Raw genomic sequence first — 18,940 nt, forward strand, 5'->3', positions numbered from 1 at the left:
AAGATGGTGGGGGTCACTTGTCGGTTGAGTTGGACCGAACTTTTCCCCCCGTTCAGTACCTGCAAAGTATTTCGTGCTATGAGAGATCAAGGCTAGGAAGGACTGGAAGGTCAGGCTAGATCTAGCCTAAGCCAAGATTTCACTCTACAATTACATCAATCCCTTAGGTCGGGTAATTACATAAGGTACCTTATTTTTTATTTCATCTTTCAAAAGAAATCTTTCAGTACCTGGGAGTTACCAGGCCGCATAACATTTGGGGGATCTCCATGGCAGGCCGGGTGATTACGGAACAGCTGATTCTCACGTTTGAGCACATGACAGACTCATGCCTGCCTTTTTGATGAAGAGGAAGGAAGAAGGGACACAGCCGGAACAAGGGCTCCAAAGAAAATAGAGGAGAAGAGAGAAACAAGTAGAAAAAATAAAAACGCAATGGCAACAAAAAGCAGTTGATTTTCGCGCAACAATTAAACCGACTCATTGAATCGAAATAAATACCCGACGCTTCGAGCGGTGGCCTTCTTTCTACGTCGTGCGACGTAGGTTACTGTATCCGTACCTCAAAGCTCGGGGAAAGATCGACGGGAAAAGACGGGACGCATGGGCTCCAGCCAGCCACCACCGTCGTCGACCTTTTCTTACCCCACGCTGTACCATCCAGGGTTTAGTGTGCGGGTGGCTTGCTTCGGTGTCGCAAGGGGTCTAAAAACAGTTTTGCGCCAAAAGTTATTGACTCAAAACCAAAAAAGCTCCTGTTGGCTAACAAAAATAAGGTAGCATTTAAGCACCCAGTAGTACTAGACCAGGCCAGTACTTTTCACAACTGGGGCATCTATCTGTTGGTTACGACCTCCATCAAGCTCCGTAAGTAATTACCACTGCGAGGTACGTAATTCTGCTCTATAACAATGGGCTGTTATATTTGATGGATGCCTACTGGGTACGGTACTAGACCAATTCTAATTAGTCCAGTTCCCTTATAGGAAATCTCCGCGGCGCAAGCGCAAACTGAGACACATTGCAACCACCAATATATTACCAGGCAAGCCAGGCTCCCTGAGCCCCCACCAATCAGCTCAGACACACCGCCGTCTCGCGCAGATGATAGCTTTCTGTTTGGTTTCATTGGACGGCGCGAACCCCCACTGCGGCTAAGTGGAATTATGTAAAAGTCCCACAAAATATGTAGGTTACTTTTGCAGCAATTTAAGCATAAAACGCACCACCTACCCTGCATCTAACCCTGCACACACTGGGTAAGACTACCAGTACCAGAGCTATGGATTCGCCTCCAATTCACACTCTGCCTTCCACTACACGTACTCGGGATGGTGTAGCAAGCCTAGACCTTTCTCCACCTTCTTGTGTAAGGCAACCATACTGTCGTTCGGCCCAAGGTTGACCACCTCATTCTCACTAAACACTGCCTCAAAGGCGACGTCGGGAGCGATGCAGACGTATTTCAAGGCCGCACCCAGCGCCGTATTTTCCTGGTTGTCAGTCTTGTTCACGTCGATCCCGTGACTGATCAGGACGTCCATCATGGCCGCGTACGCGCCTCTCATAGATACCCAGTGCAGGGGAATTCTACCGCCGCCGTTGCCGGCATTGACATCTGCACCTCGGTCGAGCAGCATGCGTCCTTAGCCGACAAGTCCACCCCCTTGTCTGCAAGCCACTTGACTATATGCACTCCATCCATGGCCGACGCCCGATACAAGGGGGCCGCTGGCTTCGTAAAGTACTGTCCAGGGCCGAGATCGGTTCTTTTTCGACATTGTAGTACACGTTGATGGGAGGCTCAGGCCCTTCCAACCCTTCGTCGCCGCCTTCCTGGGATAGTGCTATGTGACCCGTCAGGAGACCCAGCGTTCTCAACGTCGGCGGCTAATCGTCATCTCTGCCGTCGAGCATAGTGTATATCGTTGACTTGCTCCTACATTTGCTTTCAATGCCGAACCAGGGGCAATATATCGAACGAGGAGCTGTCTATCCTTGATGAAGATATTCGCATAACTCTGATCATCCCCACCATCTTCTGAGCAATAAGACTGTATGAGTTTCAGAGAACTATGCTATGAACCCTAGCTGTTTGCGGAACAGCCGCAGATGGAGTGGGAGCAGGGACGGGTCGATGTCTACCAGCTTTCGTTGAAAAGATCATGAAGCTGGATGCGTCCTTTTCGCTATCCGTATCGGCAGACTTTTTTGTCCTCGTCTCCATATGACGACGGACGGACAAGAAGTCATAATAAACAACATTCCGCGGCCGTTGCATGAGCTTGCAGCTGGAGAATAAGCAACATACGGTCCACGCCCCGTCGAGGTCTTGCTGCAGACGCTCCTTGATCATATACTTGGTGAGTACCGACTTTCCCCGCGGGAGCTGCCCTTGCCAGCGGGTTCATCAGTATTGAATCACGCTTTCGAATAGCTTTTGGGTAAGTGGCCATGAATAGGAAGAACAAGCACTACCAAGCGTGTAAGACGTCAGCACAAATCCTTGAACTAGCGTATCCATTTCTAATAAATCGGGTGTTCCTGAATGATGGAGAGAATATGATGCCGGCAGGCAGCTGTGGTAGGTATGCTATTCAGCCTCCGCAACCGGAAGACGCACCAGTAGCCCGAGAGCTCAATCTTCAGTATTCGCCGTCTTTTTGACAATGCCCACCACAGCAGCCGACCCGCGTTGCTCACTAATTAAGCGTGTGAGTGCCCAAAGCTGATCTTGTTCTTACTCCGGTACTCAACGCTTGATAACCACGTAGTCGGGGTCCTGTCGGTGCAAGTCAGCGGCCTTTTCTTGGTGCATTAGGTCGCAGCTGAAACATCACACTGGGAATTTGGGGGTATTGCTTCACTGACCTTGTCATCTTCAAAATCGGTATTGTCGATATTGAGAGCCTCGACAGACAGATGCCTTCTTGCCATTCGTGTATAAGTTGGACGTTCCTGGCCCATTTTCGCCTTGAGCGGCTCCAAGCTTTTATGGATGCCACTTGTGGTACTGTGCGGAATTCCTCGAATGGCGGCCGATGTTCTGGTAATGGAGCGTAAATGCAAACGCGAGTCTTTTCCTTGCAAACTTTGCAGGGCATTTGCTCATCACATTTGATCTTCCTTTTTCGGCAGGGCTTGCAAGGCATTCCTCGATTTGTCGCAACCGACGGGGCGCTGTCTTCCACGTTGTTGCCTCGCGGGCCAGCCTCAAATCCACTTAGTTGCAGGAAGTCGCTATAGTCATGCGTCGGCTGGTCAAATGGATCATCGCCATATATGGTCCATGTGACACCGCGTCGTGTCTGCCCAGGTCGTGAGCGTTTTGAAACTTCATGCCGCAGCCTTGCACGGCGCACGCATAAATCGACTCGGGAATATTGTTCATCTCGGGACGAACCCTCTTGCGCATTGTCTCTTCGTCGCCAGCCTCGATTTCAGTAGATGAGATGAGCCATTGGTCCAGTCCAACACCGGCTACTACACCTTCGTACTTTTCAGCCCCCCTCTGCCGTATCGCTAAAATCGGTGTCCACATATGCCCCAAAGGCTACATCAAGCGTTGGTGGACTGGAATTGTCGCTCCAGATGATTTGTGCAAGAGCTATATCTTTATCATCTGTTGCCAGAAGCTCCGGTTCAAACCAATCAACGACAGAGACTTGCCCCGCGTCGATTGTCGACCTGCGGCTGTCGGCTTCACTGACTTGTTCGCCATCTATATCATTGTCCTCTGTCGCACGAGGCATGGAAAATATGGCAAGCTGCTCCAGATGAGCGGCGACGTGCCTCCTGAAACGGCGGTAATGAAGTTCATGCTCGAACCAAGAATTCCGGTCACTAAACAGAAAGTCTTTGCACTCCTTGCCCGCAGTGCAGGGGTAGGCTTTGAGATCCCGAAATGCGTGGCTCTTCCAAGATTTTTCTTTTTTGAAAGATTGCAAAACAAAGCAGATTGGACACTCGAATGGCTCACCCTCTGGCGACAGCTCAGACAGTCGCGGCAATCTGAGTGTTGCGAGGGCACTGCTCATGGTTGAGACACTAGCCAAAGAGATAGCGTCGTCGTTGTCGTCATCCTCGTCAAAGTCCTCCAGCTGCCTTGGCTGGGGAATAAAAGTAGTTGCTTTACTTGACCGGAGTAAAGTGGGTGCAAGATCCTGATCGTGGACACCGTCGGCGGCCAGTCTGTTCTTGCGGTCCCGCTGCTTTGCAGATGTCGTCATCAAATCGTTTCTTCATCGCTGGCGCTCCCCTCCGCCTCGTGATGGAAACTTTCACTGAAATCATTCTCTGGCTTATTAACATCCCCCGTCTGAAGAACACACGTCACTTTAACAATATATCAGGTTAGCCCCGGAGCAAAGAAACCATGCGGCTCCGCAGCACTCACATTCATCAAGTGTTTCTAAAAGCTCGTCCAAGTCTACACAGATCTGACCCCTGATCTCAAGGTCAACGGCAAGACGTAGGTCGAGAGAAAGCTTGGTGCCCGGAGCTCGCAAGGCGCCGAGATTGCCCGCCCACATATCGAACTTTCCCAGGACGCCCTCCACGTCTGATGGCGAGGGATTGCACTCTTCTTTTGCACTTGAGGGCTGGTCCTCGATAGCAGTAAGGTACTTGATGATATCAATGAACCTCTGCTGAACCTGGCGGCTGCGGTAGGAGATAGTATCTTCGTTTTTGGCTATAGTCATATTGACCAGTGTTGCCGCCAGTAGCGAGCTGCGATATCAAGACGAACCTAGTGCACTGAAAATCATGACAGAGCCACTGTTAGATGTATCGACAATTGGAGTAATTGACTGACAACAATCTTGCAGGGAGCAAAGATGTAATATGAACCACCTTGACCACCACCTCCGTTACAAACGGCTAATCCAGATAAACCCCGCATCACCCCCCCGCGCATCACATCCTCAGCCTTACTTCGAGATGCGGTCCATGTCTATATTTGCAGGCTTATCTCTGCCTCCGAAAACCTTTTGTTTCCCAGCGGAGCTGTGGAGATACAGAACAAAACTACCCCTATCTTGACGCGAAAACATGATGTCGGGAATCGAGGTGCCTGGCACAGTCCTCGGCGCCATTCCAATCGCCCTGTTGGCCCTCGATGGGTACAAGAGGGCGGCCAAGAAGGCTAATCTGTTCATCAGCATCCGCAAGGAATATGTCAGCTGCGAGAAGCAACTGCAATTCCACCAAGTCAGCATCAAGAAGCACCTGCGACAGCTCCTGCTTCCTTTATTTCAAGATGAAGACGACAGGCTTGGAATGCTCTTGAGCAACCCTGGAGGCGAAGATTGGAAGCACAAGGATGTGACTCGGCTGCTTGAGAGGCAGCTTGGCGATTCCTGCGATCTTTGCTTGGGATACTTGGCTGATATGCGAGATATCCTGGTGGAGATTGGCAAAGAGCTTTCATTCCAGTCGCCAGATACTCGTCAGAAGCTTGTGACAAATGAAGCCGACTCAACTGAAGAATGCCATGAGCAAAGACAACATGTCGTTCCAGCAGTATAGGATCCGATTTGCGGCTGGTGAAAGCACCAGAAGCGGTTGTTCAAGGAGTTGTCAGATCTTTACGCCAAGCTAGACTGTGAGTCGAATACCACTCCAATGTCGAGCTATTGTCATGCTGACTTGCGCTCGTCTTATTACCTAGCGCTGTTGACATCTAGCGAAAAGGACACAGAGCTGGTACAGCGACACCAGAAATATCGAGCTGATACGGCCATCTGCAATTTTTAGAGGACTGCAACTGCTCTCTTTCACACTTTAGCAGCGGCCTGACAATGTCAATGCCAATCACAACATGCTGCCGAGTTGATGTTGCAGCACAGAAAGGCTGTCAAACCCAAGCCTGAGTTTCGAATTCTTTTCAAGACAGATCATGGCGAATCAACTGGGAAGAGGGTCTGGAGAACTCGGATCACCGAGGGAAGCGAAGATGAGCAGGGCTGTGTGAGTATACCCTTGGCCAACGTGTCGCCAGAAGGCACCGTCGTCAGGGCAGCTCTTCGACACAAGTCTCTGGCGGGACGCTCCAGACCGGCCACGCCGCGAGTGGTTCAATTCTCACAGTAAGGTCTTATATTCTCACAGATCACAGAAGCCGAGAGGTGGTGCTGACTTGTGGCAGGCCGTCGCAAACCGTCACCCTCACTGTTCAAAACTGTGACAAGCCGACCACTCTCCCTCTCGGGCCGATCAAAGTGCTCTGCACACTGATGAAGCCCCCTCCAAAAAGCTCGCCGTGCAAGGGATACCTTGGATTGCCGAATGACGAAAGAAAATACTATGTCTATACCATGGAAGATGACCTACCAATGTGTCCTGACTCAGTGAGCCTGGGGCAGATGCTAACCTCGAAGCCTCCCAATTTTCGTGTGCGGTGCAAGATCGCACTGGTCCTGGCCTCGTCCTTTGTTCAGCTGGTTGACTCGCCCTGAATGACGGAGCCCTACGCCTTTGACAAGGACTCGGTCTTGTTCCTGGCCGGAAAGCTGGACGAGCCGCATATAAGTAGGGCCTTCTCAACTTTGACGGAAGCGAAACAAAATCCCACCGATGGCGTGAGTGCACCACTCTCCCGGCTAGGCAACACGCTCCTGGAGCTGTGCTTTGGCACGACGCTGCAGTCGCAGGAGCTGAGGAAGAGCCTACCGAGCGGGGACACCGAGCGGATGCGCGACCTATTTGACGTGACGGCCACGTGCGAATGGCTAAAAGACGTGGCGGAGGACAGAGGTGAGGACTACGCCGGGGCGGTGACCTGGTGTCTCGTCGGCCATCGGAGCGGGCTTGTGGGTCATTGGCGCGAGGAAATGCTGCGGAATGTCATAGGCCCATTGCAGAGGTGCCTGGGATATTTGAGTGGTGTGATGGGGCGGTAGCCTGATTGCCTGAGTATCAAGCTGGCACAGTCATCTGAAGATATCATCTGCCTACTACATGGCGCCAAGGGCACACCTAGATAATTGACAATCAGGGAGGGCGGAATACACCACAAACTTTACCCAGAGTTCAATCAAAGACGAGTCATCCCGAGAGAATTGGTTGGAAGTTGACATTAGACAAGATGGAAAAGTCAGTCTGATTGGGCCATCATCTTTCAGGCCCCATGGCAGTGCATAGCGTTTGCCGCGTACCTGCCTCAATTACGGATTTTGTTTGTTGTCACGCTACAATAGAAAACCCCTGCCGCTAAAATGCATTGAGCTCAGCCACAACACTTTCTCTCTTCATCCCGTCACGTTCTTTCCGTTTATAGAAATCTCCCGCCACACTGCACTGTCAAAACCCACAGGGACGATCTCGCTTCTAGGGGGCCAAGACGTGGCAATTAGACAATTAGACAATACTCCTTACAAGACCCCGACCCCAAACCCACCTTGCCCGCCTGCACCTACGGAGTATACGCATCTGCATGCATCCGCAGCGCGCGATGTACGGTACGTGCATTAGAATTAGGCACAACTAACCATACCGGTAGGGGTATCCCGTTGCCTAAAAAAACCCGCCTTACAGCCCGTTCGGCCAAGCCTCCTCTCACGTCCAATCCATGATCTCAGCTGACATCGCCCCCTTCGTGTTTACCCAGTGGGTTTTCCCGACACACTACCTCTAGCCAAACAGAGCACGTTTAGCACGGTCTGACGTGAGGCAAGATCGGCATCTCGGGTTGGTTCCGTTCGGTCTCTGTCACCATGGTCGTTCTGATTTTGTGCTAGTTCTAAGCCTTGGCGTCTACGTACTTTGTAAGGCGCAGGGGGGGGGGGGGGCAAGGATGTATTCGCGGAGACCCAAAAAAAAAGACTGTGCCGCAAACATGCCACCCCAGACTGGACCCTCAGTGCTGGAAATTGAAAAACGACCAGCCGGTCGACGCCACGTTCGGTAGCAAGTTAAGGCTGAAGTTGTGCAGCTTGCATTTTTGTTTTTATTTTGGATTCCTCTTCTCCATTCCAAAACCCGTTTTACCCTGTATCTCTCAGCCGCAGTGCCCTTTGCAATTCCTTTTAATTTCTTGCTTGTTCCCCCTCCAAAAGAGTGCCACCTTTGAGCGCCCTTCCTACCATCCTCGACACAACTTCTTGCCTAAACGAGACCAAGCAAGCAAACAAACAATCGCCTCAATGTCTGCCCAACCCCAGGACCAGATTAACCAGGCTCCGGCCCAACCCCAAGCCGCATACCAGACGAAAGCCGAGCAGTTTCAGCAGAGCCAGCAACAACAGCAACAATATGGCCCTGCAGCACAGCACCACCACCAGCACGTCGGCGCCACGCCCCTCCAGTCACTAGGCCCAGCACCCGCCGTGGTCGATTGCCCGTTCTGCCAGCAGCGGGTTATGACGCGCGTCAACGAGGAGCACTCCAGCATGACATAGTACGTGTGTTTTCGATCAGCTTCCATTCTTGCAACTTTCTGGCTTTTTTGTCCGACTAGACGAACGATTCAGCAACGAAACCAAGGAAACCCAATTTTTTCTAAAAAGGAACCACATAAACTGACACGACGACCCTTTGTCTAAAAATAGCCTCCTCGGTGTCCTCATTGGCTGCATCTGCATCTGCGCCGCCTGCGTTCCCTGCCTGGCTCACATGTGCCAGGACGTAACGCACTTTTGCACAAACTGCAACCAGCGCGTCGCCCACATTCCCTATAGCGGCGGGGTCCAGGTCATCCAGCCTCAGCCGCACCAGGGCGCCAACGGCCAGTACAACATGGGCCCCCAGGCCGTCTACGGTAGCGAGAACTCCAAGGGAGCTGGTGTTGCCCCCGCCGCTCAGCAGCAACAGGCCGCTCCTGCGCAACAGAACCAGACTCAGCCCGCACAACAACAAGGGCAAGATCATATCCAACCGGCGCCGCAGCCGGACGCACAGCCGCCTCAGTATTCTAAGAACTGATGGGGCTGTTTCCCGGTCTTGTACTGCTGTGGCTTGATTATCTATTATGTTTTATCTGCTTCTCTTCATACCCCTCGTTTCCTCAAGGCTACCAGCCCATTTCTTTTTTTTTCTTCCTTTTTTGCATTACAACAAATACCCTCATGTTTTGATTTGTCTTTGTGGCTCAGTTTTTACCCATTTTGATTTTAATAATACCTACCTAGTCGTCTTTTACGACAGCTGAACTAGGATGAAAATATCCAGCACCAAACATTGGGGAGGAGTCGCTTCAAAAGCATCATGTTCATGTTCCTACATAGCTACATACCTAGTCTAATAAAATAGACATATCTAAAAATGAAGTTGATCAAGTTTGTTTGCCCAACACTACGCAGAGCGTTATGCAGGTTCCCTTGTTACGCCGACTTACACTCTGCACCAGCTGCATGTGGTCAACATGCGCTAGTCATGCAGACCCGCAGTAGCATACCCAGATGCGCAAGCAGATTGTATAGGAGGGTTGGAGATTGCGAACACGCAACAATGGCAGAGCGAGTTGAGTCAAATATTGAATGTGATTACACAGAGGAGAAGAGTTAGACACAAGGAGAATGATATGTGAGGGCCAAGTTGGGAGGCCATGACTGGAAAAAAGCGCTTCCAGGGTAATGAGACAGACAGATAGAACAGCAAAGGAAAAGACACATACGAGCCTCCAACATAGAAAAAGGGGCTCCTATGGCAAATTATCCAGCCCCTGAAATGGTAACCCCATCACTCGAAGCAAAAAAAATCAACCCAACCCAGACGCCCGCCAACACATCCCACATTACAGCCATCTCAGTCCTAAAGTCCGGACTCCCAAAATCAGGCCGCCATAGCTCAGAACGCCGGCCGTCCACCGCCCTCCCTCCACTTTTTGTGCGTCGCAGTCCTGTCTGCTGGGCTTTCGACAAGCGCACTGGAATCGTGCTCGTCCTTGTCGCTCAAGCCAGCACCGAACGAGACGCGTCCACCGAGCGTGCGGCGGCGTGCACCGCTGGCGCTGCCAATGGCGCCACCGCCCGCAGTCGGCCCAATCCATTCCCAGGCACGTCCGACCTCTCCATCGCGACCCTCACGCTGCCCCTGTCTGACGTTGCTGTTCTGCTCCACGACGGTGCGGACGCGCTGCCAGATTCGCTCCCGCTCAGCTAGCGAGTGCTTTTCACGCAGCACATCGTCGCGCAGGTTGGGGAGGAACAGGAATGGGTCATCCTCGCCCGTGTCGTAAGCGAGCTCCTTCTGGGCCGCCAGCCGCTCCAGGACCATGTCTACGAGGCGAGGCACCTGCGCCTTGGTTGCGACGTGGCGCCGGTACTTGAAGCGGGCCCAGAATCCACTTAGAATCAGGACGACTACAGCGCAAAGATAGAGTCTATATCGCTCCAGTCCGAGTCGGAAGGTTCGTCGTAGCGAACAGGTGAGCGGAAGTCGCGCAAGGGAGGTGGACGATAATCGGGTGCGCGAAACGCCGGAGGAATCTCTGGTAATGTGGGACCAGATACGGGGCTGGTTAGTTATTTCGGTGTCAGAAGCAAATGGTTTTGAAACAAAAAAATCGGCACAGCCAGTTAGGGAAATGGACTGAACTCACAAGACCTTGTCTTCCTCTTCCTCGACCTCGTCACGCTCCTTGATGTCACCGATAGCAGCCTCCCACAGGTCATCAAACTCCTGCTTCCCCATCTTCTTGCTCCTCTTGTCGCTGAGAATATTCTTCAGAACCTCCTCTTCTATTGAAGGTGTTACAGGCTTCTCTTCTTCCTTCTCGGCCGCCGTCCCACACTCGTATTGTGCCCGGCGCTCCCTGAGCTCTTCCACAGCCTTGTCTACCACAGCCTTTACCCGGCGGACTTTCTCTCCATCAGGTTCACAGGTCGGTGGGAGGGGTACAAGGCCACCGAGCGAGAGCGGGTGGGGTACCATCAAGTAGTCATCCTCACAGCGGACCGAGAAGTCCTCATAACAGTAGGCATGAGCAGGGCAAGCCTCACATTGAGGCTCCACAAGTATCTCTGCCCATTCTGGCAGCTTTTCCTGCACTTCTGGGGGCAGGATGGCTGTGGGCTGCTGGCCAAGCCCACAGTAGCCGACCTTGATCTTTTCTTGCCGGTACCAGCCACCATAGACGCCCAAAAGCATGAAAATAACAACCCAAAAAGGTGCCCAGCTGCGACTTCTCGGTGGTCCAGCTTCCCGCCTGGCAACTACGCCATGCTCCGCCTCCTCCTGCGCCAACTCGAGCTGCTCATCGGGAGTGAATTCTTCCCCGGGCTCGACCGACGTGAGGTGTTCTAGTGTCCTGGGTCTCCTGAGCGCGCTGACAGGTATCTCGTAAGTCCTCGATGTCTTGCGTGACATGGGCTCTTGGATAACGGGCCCGTCGGTGCGCCGTCTCTGTGCAGACTTGTTCTTTGAAACGGACAATTCCGACCCACCAGTGGTTCGACGCCTATTGCTGGGCGTCTTGACAGCTGGCGGGGAACTTCCGCTCTGGAACGGGTTGTCGCTGGTGAAGGGGTTCCCGTCGTCAGCCTCTTCCTCTTCAGAGAGCATATTGTAATCGCTGCGTCTAGGCGAGGCAAAAAGGTTCTCCCTCCTCTCGACAGGCGCCTCGAGCTTCACTGCCGGCGTGACGCTGCGCCGCGATGTTGCGCGGACCCCCAGGCGGTTGTCACCGTCGGTCTCCGTGTCCGAGGGTACTTGGCGGCTAACGGATCGCACGGACCGCTTGCGGGGACTCAGAGGGCGCTCGACCGACTGCATCAGACGCTCCGGTTCCTCCGACTCGCGCTTAACCCGGGAGGTTTTCCTCGGCGACCTCGACCGCGTGGTGCGGGCACGCGGCTCCTCATCAAAATCGTCCATGTCCTCCATCGACGCAGAATGCATCATCTGAGCGTCGGTGATGCCCATGCTCGAACGCTTTGCCCGCTCGCGCTTGGCCAGGATCTTGTGCGCCTGAGGGGCAACATGGTCGTTGAAGAGCTCGATCAGCTCGCCCTTCTTTGCGTTGGAGGGGAAAGGAATGTTGTAAGTGACCATAATCGAGCGCAGCCGGGGGATCGTAAGGGTGCGAGGGTCGAACCCCGGCTGGAGGTAGTCGCTTTCTGGGTCTGACATGGTGACGATGCGAGGCGAACGTAAAAGGTCGTTCGTGGAGGGGATGCAGAAGGCGGTGTAATCAAGTCCTGTTTCCCCGGGCTTTTTTCGACAAGCAGATGGGTAGAAGAGGTTCTAGCCTAGACGGGAAAGAAAACCACTTCTCTCGTTCCGCTGAACAAGATCGACGCCAAATCAACGGCTGGTGTCGGGACCATAGGCTTACCCGAGCGCGCAGAAAAGCAAGTGGGCAGGCAGGACAAGTGAAAAACAGAAGAAAAATACAAAAACCTGAGGCCACGTTGGAGATGGCAACCAAGAATCAAAATTTTAACCGGCCCGTGGTATTGGATTCAATTCGCTAACTAGCAGGGCCCGTCTTGTCTGGCTGGAGTGAAGGGTAAGAATGTCATCAAAACTTGTGGATCAAATAGACCTCGAAAGGCAGCAGCTGCTGTGGCAACACATTTCCATTATTACGTGACGTGGAGCCTTATCACACCAATTGCCCACGCAATGGAGAGGAAGCTTGGGCCACCCTGACTTTCTAGCGTCTCAGCTTGGCTCGGCACGTGTCAGTCTGAGCTGGCAAAGCTGGATGTTTTTGACCCTAACCCTGATAGCTAGTGACATGGCAGTTGAGCTAAGAACCGGTGCCAAGAGCTTAGCGCATTTTTTTGCTGTTCCGCTTACCGGTGCGAAGTAGAACTAAATATAAAATATTCCAATTGACAAAGTCGATCCATCAGACCAGGTAGGTAGGTACCTATCTAGGTAATCTACTGCAAGACCGAAAATGGAATCTCCATCGAAACACAAACTCATCTTCTCTGCGTTGCTTCCATGCGTGATTCCTTTGCAGTGAACGGGATTGTCACACCCCAAAATGTCGTATTCATCTTCCTCAGGCCATCTCCGCTTGGCCCCCCTTGCGACGTTGCTCTGCCTGAAACTTCCATGTCTGCTCATAGTTTGCTTCTTCTCACCAGGCACGAAAGACGGGTTCCTGCTGGCATCAACTCTTTTGTTTGTTGCTTCTTCCCCGGGTGAGAGGGCAAACGACGATGCACAACGGGTTCCGACTCTTTTCTGGCGCCATTTTCCCTTGACCTCCTTCCTCTCTTTTTGTCGTTGCTCTTGTTGAAGAAAGTGCTTCCTTCCCACGATTGACTCACTCACTTGGTATTCCTGTGCCCCATCTACTGTCTTTTAAATATCCCAACCATAGCTCCGTAACTTTGGTACCAAAGCATTTTGGACCGAGCACCCACATCGTCACGCCATCACGACATTTCACAAGTCAGTCAATCGAATTAGACACAACAGACTATATCTTCCTCCCTTACTGTTTATACCCGCAAAACAGCAACATTAAATCTCTCGCTACAACCCCATAAATACTCAACTTAATGCAAAAACACCCCCTCTCATCCCGCTCCAATACCGCAGATATGTCCAACGACCAGCTGGGACCCAAGGTACGCCTATGGGGCATCGCCGACCGCATCGCCTTTGAACAGCACCCGGATCAGCACGTCCCCCCTCTCGTCAGCCACATTGTGACCGAGGCCGCCCGCTTCATCAACACTGCGGCGCCCAAGGATTCCACCACACCGATGCTGTTCAAGCACAAGTCCCGCAAGACGCCAGCCGGGAGCACCGCCCCGGTCTCTGTGTCGACCCGCTCCATTCCCAAGGCCGTCCTGGACCGCATTCACCGTGAGAACCCCTCGGTCGACCGCCGTGGCGTCAAGTCGGAGACGTGGGTGTGCCGCCGCTCGGTGCACGAGGACTTGTCCATCCGCGGCACCGCCTCGTGGGCCGAGTTCCGCGACTGCCTCAAGGACCGCCATGCCGAGACGGAAAAGGCCTTCACCCCGACCATGGTAGCACATCAAACAGTCCAGGAGCACCTGGTCGTGCGCGACATGGAGCCTGTCTCGGTCGACGGCTTGCGCTATGGCGACTTTACCTGCGCCACCGAGGGGGTACGCCACAAAGTCGCCCCCTGCATCCTGCAGGACCGTGTCTTCTTTGTGCTGCAGATCACGTGCAGCGTCCTCGACGAGGAAAACGCCACCACGGCCGCCCACGAGTTCCTTGTCGTCAACATACCCATGGCCGATCACCCGGATTCGCTCGATCCCCAAGCCCTGTACCGGGGCGCCACCCTTGGTGCCTATGCCAGCGTCGAGCGTATCCGTATCCTGCCAGCCGGTCACGAGGACGCTGGCAAGATCGAGTGGATTATGGCCACGGCGTCTGACGCCAAGGGGATCCTGCCGCGCTTCGCTCAGGACCTCGCCGTTCCCGACCAGATTGTAAAGGACGTGCCCCTGTTTTTTGACTGGATTGACAGCCAGAGGGCTCCAGGGGCTCCCGAGGAACCCATGTCGGAGGAGTTGTCCGAGCCGCCTCGGTAAATGAGGCCATGGCAAGCTGTTTTAGATCGGCCTATACTTGCTTTCCTGTGTGGTTCGCTCTGATAGTTTCTCTGTCTGTCACTGTTGTTAATCCTTATTTTCTTCTTGTCCTTACCGTTTTCTTAATCATTCCGCATCGGTGTTGATAGGGCTTCAAAAGTAACATAGCATCCACAATCCATGTGTTTACTTCTTTTCTCTGTTTTGTTTTGTGGTATGGTATCGTGGGTAGTTTGATTTCGGTATGATGGTGGTATTGAGGAATGCAGTATGAAGTTTGACCTCTAGGTTGAATGATTTCCCATAAATCACCACAAGCTTACCACAACATGTGACCAGCCTCTTAAAGTTGTTTGTGTGTCTCTAGTGATAATCAGTATTATCAGTTGATCTAAATTACCTCCACTACCCTTTGTATGGGCAAGTATCACAAGAAAAGGTATATAAGGAACTAAGCCTCAGTTATAGTGATTGTTTGTGTAAATCAAGTAAACAAGTCAAGGAAATTTCATTGTAAAAGCGAATGCTAACACCGTAGTAGTAGATGTTGTGGTATCAAAAAAATGCCCCCAAAATCCCATATGATCAAACGCCGTCCCAACGCCAAATGCCATGGGAAAATGCTCAGACGCTATTTTGTTTATCGTGTATGTTTTCCTCCCCTCTGACTTGGAGCCCCGTATGAGCTCCTCTGCGTAAAATGGTCACCAAGTGCCACCGCCCCACCCATAATCACCATCGATATTAACCCACTTGGCGTTCTCAAACGCCCTCTCCCACCCCATCATGACGCCCAGGAGCCGACAGCCCATGGCGCTGACGGTGCACACGACGGCGTCGCTCGCGTCGGCGAGCACCGCCAAGTCCATCATGTAGGCGCGGCCCATGTAGCTCCTCAGCCGCGCCGTGTCGGCCGACGGAGACGCGGCGCCCTTGGTGGCCATGACGGCCTGCTTGTGCGACGAGTGCGCCGCGCTGGTGCTCGAAAGGCCCAGGTTCCAGAACATGGCGGCGAAGAAGCCGCCCTCCCAGCCGAACGTGTCGTCGACAAACTTGCGCATCACCCCGCGGTTGCTGCCCGGGTTGACCTGCTGGATAGCCGTCTTGCTCGCCAGCTTGATAAACTCCTGGGCGCGCGCCGTGTCGGAGAAGTCGTCGGCTTCGTAGACCATCGGGTCGTCCGACGCCAGGATCTTGACGGACTGCTTCTCGTTGCCGGCCAAGAGCTTCTTCGCCATCTCTGCGTAGGCCGCGAAGGGAAGGTACGAGTCGCGATACTGGTACTCGAGTGGGTGTCTGTCGCCGCGTCGGACGTGCAAACCGACAACGAGGCCGTCGCGCTGGTCGGGTAGTGCGCGAGTCTTGCCGCGCAGCTCGGCGGTACGCTTCTTCACGTATTCGGTATCCTGTGCATTGAGGTGGAATAGAGCTTCGTATCCGGCTCTGGCAAGATCGAAACGCTCTCGCTGTCGGTCTGAGGACATATTCTCGACAGGACCCGTGGATGGCTCCCCGCCCAGCGACGCTGAAACATATCCCTCAACTGTGGCCAAGTTGAGAACAAGGTGCCGCGCCTGGTAAGGACACGGCAGAATCTCATGTCTCCTTGGAGCGCGACATCCGGGGTCCGGGGCCTTGTTAAAAATCTCTGCGTATTTCCCATACGCCCACCGGGTGTCGTCAACGAAAAAGGCGCGCCCTTGACGCTGTGCCAGTCCATACGCAGTCCACATCATCATAAGAGACTTGCCAATCCCCGCGTCTGTGGACTCAAGCACGTACGTCAAACTAGACGCGCAGGCGGGTGTTTCCCCCTTCTGATACCCGACGGCAGCACCCGGAAGTAGCTTGGCTGCCTCGGCCTCGTGGACATCTACAAAGTTCGCATCTCCAGATATGAGTTTCGATGGGTTGTGGTGCGAAGTCTCAGCTCCCCGTCCCGGGTTGCGCAGATCATTGACACGCATCGAAACTCCACGGCACATCGACACCATGTCGGCGTAGCCCTGCATAGATAGCGGGAATGACTGCTCGGGCGGGATGAATACGGTCCACTTTGGGTTCCCGCGCTTATCGTTGAATGCGATTGGCGTGGGAAAGTCAGGCAGTCCCGCCTGGCCAACCATCTCAAACTGTTCGGGTTCGGGCTCCAGCCAAGGGATGGCGACTTTGGAGCCGACTACTGCAGTTATGGAAAGGTAAACCATACCCACGGCGGCTGCTACGCATAGGAGCGTCTTGAAAACACGGCTCGGCCTCGGCGGGTTGGACGTTTTCCTCGGTCGCGGAGGTACGAGGGTGGGTAACCTCGGCGACGGTGGTGGCGAGGCGAAAACGAGGTGGTTGAAGCTGAAGCGCGAAGAGGTCGAAGACAGAGGGCCCTTTTCGCCCTGGTAGGACGCTGCTCTTCTCAAGTTGAGCCTGGGCGGCACCACCATCATCTTTGAATGTGTGGCGCCGCTGAGGTCCAATGTAGGAGGCATTTTGTCTGTTGTGAGTATGTCGAAACTATGTATCCCAAAATAACGACTTTTTGGTTATGTCCTGGAAGCGAGCCCAAGGATCCCAAACAGTCGGTCCTTAGTGGAGACCATAGACTGTGGGAGAGGAGTTGCCTTTCCTGGAGTGGGATGGAAAGACAAACTGGTAAAGGGCTGTGTTGCAATGGCGGGGGAAAGGGCTGATAAAAAAAGAAGACAGCCGTCGAACCGGTCGAACCAGAAAAAAAAACAAGGTTTTGTCTGTCAAAAAGTCAGACCAAAGAGCTGCAGCCGATCCAGTCCCGCCCGCGCATCCCAATCTCAGGCAATACCAAAAGAATTGAGACCGATCAAAATCAGAGTCGGTGGGGGACAAAGAAAGGTTCGTTTGCTAATAGTAGGATGTGCGTGATTCAGGCAGCATTAGGCAACTTGGACAAGGGAACCAAGAGCCAAAAACGTCATTGTTCAAGGAGGAGTGGTCTTTCATCCATTCAGGGATCCCCCGCAAAGTACAAAAAAAAGAGAAAGAAAATTAAAGGGAGCAAAACAAAGGGAGAACCTTATGGGCAGAGTAGGATCCCGTTCGCTTGGGGACCTCGAGTCGGTTGGTTTTGTCCGCAAGCCTTGTTTTATTTTCGTGTGATGACGGGTCTTCTGCGGCAGTTGACTCGATTTGCAAGCCTGTCACGGACCCAAAGGAAGTGAAGTGAGGAGTCTAATATCCCGAAGACAAAAAGTATGTGGGGGAGCGAGCCTGTGATAGATCAATGTTGTACTGTATGGGAGTAGGGCTGGCTGACGTGTGCGGAAATGAGACGATGGATCTAGGGGTTCGTTGTCCAGGAGTTTACGAGTTGGGATGGCAGCTTGGGCAAAGTCAGTGCCCCATTTGGATGAAGATGAAATAAGATAAGAAGAATTTGCTAAGGTATAACAAATTATGCGAGTGGGAACAGGATAGATTCGTCTAAAAAGAAGAATAAAAACAAAAACAAAGTGGACACAGCAGCACAACGTGCCTCGTAGCACAGAAGGGTTTTTGTTTGATGTTTGCTTTCTCCTTGTTCGGTGTCAATTAGGCATTTCCACTCGAAAGAAGCTGTCATTCTCTACTTGCAGTACAGTATAAACCCAACAAAAAGCAAGCGAAGGAAAAATACAACCGAAGACCCCGTCCCGCTTTCTATTCTAAAAGGGCAGGAGTCGGAGAAGATCAAAATAGGAAGATCCGCACAGGGTCTTGCCGAGCTGGTTGGTCAACGGTTGTGAGCGAGCCAAAGAGTGGGTTCGACAGCAGATCGCTATTCACCATCAGAACACCCCTGTCGATTCTGAAACGCCCTTAACAGTGAAAGATCTGGGGGGGTGAGAGGAGGGGGCTCCTGGTCGATCTTTTTCTTTTGTTCATCTGACCCAAGCTGTGCCTCTTTTTTCCAATTGGAGGCCAAAGAAAAATCTCACAACTACCACTGCAACACTGCAATGCACTTGCCCGTCCAGGAATAGCTCTCGTCTGATGGGAAAAGAAGCGCCGGGCGAACGTGCCAAGAAAATAGATTACCCCAGGTTAGGGATACACTAACTGCTAATCTGCATAGTACTTTGAACATGGGTTTTTGAACCAGCCATGCCTAACGTAATAAACCTAGGAATACGCGGGCCGACCGAGTTTTTTTTTTTTTTGTGTTATAATTGACTAAGAACAAAAAGCGCTCTACCCAGGTTACCATGCGTTGCATGCCTCGCGTAACCTCATGCCTTGGAGCAGGATGCTTTAAAAACACAGGATTAACATAAGAAACTTGGAAACCAAACGGAAAACTCCGTCAGTTGCAATCGAAACAGATGCGAAAAAAAAGAAGAAAAAAAAAGGACAACGATGAAGGAAATGGGAAAGGGAAATAAAACAATACAGAAAGCCTTTTCCGGCTTCCTCTTACGGTTTCACAATGTCTCGGCCGCCCCCGATTGCGTCGCCACTGATCA

The 18,940-nt window shown here is 52.6% G+C and overlaps 6 protein-coding genes across 6 annotated transcripts; 3 read left to right on the plus strand and 3 right to left on the minus strand.

Annotated features, from left to right (window-relative positions):
- Positions 1-1,316: 1,316 nt before the first annotated feature.
- On the minus strand, positions 1,317-4,703 carry MGG_04360 (uncharacterized protein; the record flags this gene model as incomplete). The annotated part of the gene is made up of 10 exons (XM_003713423.1): positions 1,317-1,618; positions 1,749-1,847; positions 1,934-2,054; positions 2,312-2,394; positions 2,745-2,758; positions 2,872-3,257; positions 3,404-3,522; positions 3,575-3,928; positions 3,980-4,129; positions 4,397-4,703. The coding sequence occupies 10 exons, from the start codon at positions 4,701-4,703 to the stop codon at positions 1,317-1,319; spliced, it is 1,935 nt and encodes a 644-aa protein (XP_003713471.1).
- Positions 4,704-5,010: 307 nt separating this feature from the next.
- MGG_04361 (uncharacterized protein) lies at positions 5,011-7,333 on the plus strand (the record flags this gene model as incomplete). Its single annotated transcript, XM_003713424.1, has 5 exons — positions 5,011-5,523; positions 5,845-6,089; positions 6,149-6,350; positions 6,468-6,812; positions 7,316-7,333. Exons 1-5 carry the CDS (start codon positions 5,053-5,055, stop codon positions 7,331-7,333), a joined length of 1,281 nt encoding a protein of 426 aa, XP_003713472.1. The 5' UTR covers positions 5,011-5,052.
- A 546-nt stretch (positions 7,334-7,879) lies between these two features.
- MGG_04362 (uncharacterized protein) lies at positions 7,880-9,289 on the plus strand. The gene is made up of 2 exons (XM_003713425.1): positions 7,880-8,398; positions 8,550-9,289. Exons 1-2 carry the CDS (start codon positions 8,145-8,147, stop codon positions 8,920-8,922), a joined length of 627 nt encoding a protein of 208 aa, XP_003713473.1. The 5' UTR covers positions 7,880-8,144; the 3' UTR covers positions 8,923-9,289.
- A 159-nt stretch (positions 9,290-9,448) lies between these two features.
- Positions 9,449-12,512, minus strand: MGG_04363 (uncharacterized protein). Its single transcript, XM_003713426.1, has 2 exons — positions 10,541-12,512; positions 9,449-10,429 (listed from the first exon to the last, which is right to left on the minus strand). The coding sequence occupies exons 1-2, from the start codon at positions 12,067-12,069 to the stop codon at positions 9,787-9,789; spliced, it is 2,172 nt and encodes a 723-aa protein (XP_003713474.1). The 5' UTR covers positions 12,070-12,512; the 3' UTR covers positions 9,449-9,786.
- Positions 12,513-12,783: 271 nt separating this feature from the next.
- On the plus strand, positions 12,784-14,910 carry MGG_04364 (uncharacterized protein). The gene has a single exon (XM_003713427.1). It carries the CDS (start codon positions 13,458-13,460, stop codon positions 14,469-14,471), a length of 1,014 nt encoding a protein of 337 aa, XP_003713475.1. The 5' UTR covers positions 12,784-13,457; the 3' UTR covers positions 14,472-14,910.
- Positions 14,911-15,118: 208 nt separating this feature from the next.
- Positions 15,119-17,092, minus strand: MGG_04365 (uncharacterized protein). Its single transcript, XM_003713428.1, has one exon. The coding sequence runs from the start codon at positions 16,952-16,954 to the stop codon at positions 15,176-15,178; it is 1,779 nt and encodes a 592-aa protein (XP_003713476.1). The 5' UTR covers positions 16,955-17,092; the 3' UTR covers positions 15,119-15,175.
- Positions 17,093-18,940: the final 1,848 nt, after the last annotated feature.

This window comes from Pyricularia oryzae, chromosome 2 (assembly GCF_000002495.2).
Source record: "Pyricularia oryzae 70-15 chromosome 2, whole genome shotgun sequence".
NCBI classification, from domain to species: Eukaryota; Fungi; Ascomycota; class Sordariomycetes; order Magnaporthales; family Pyriculariaceae; genus Pyricularia; species Pyricularia oryzae.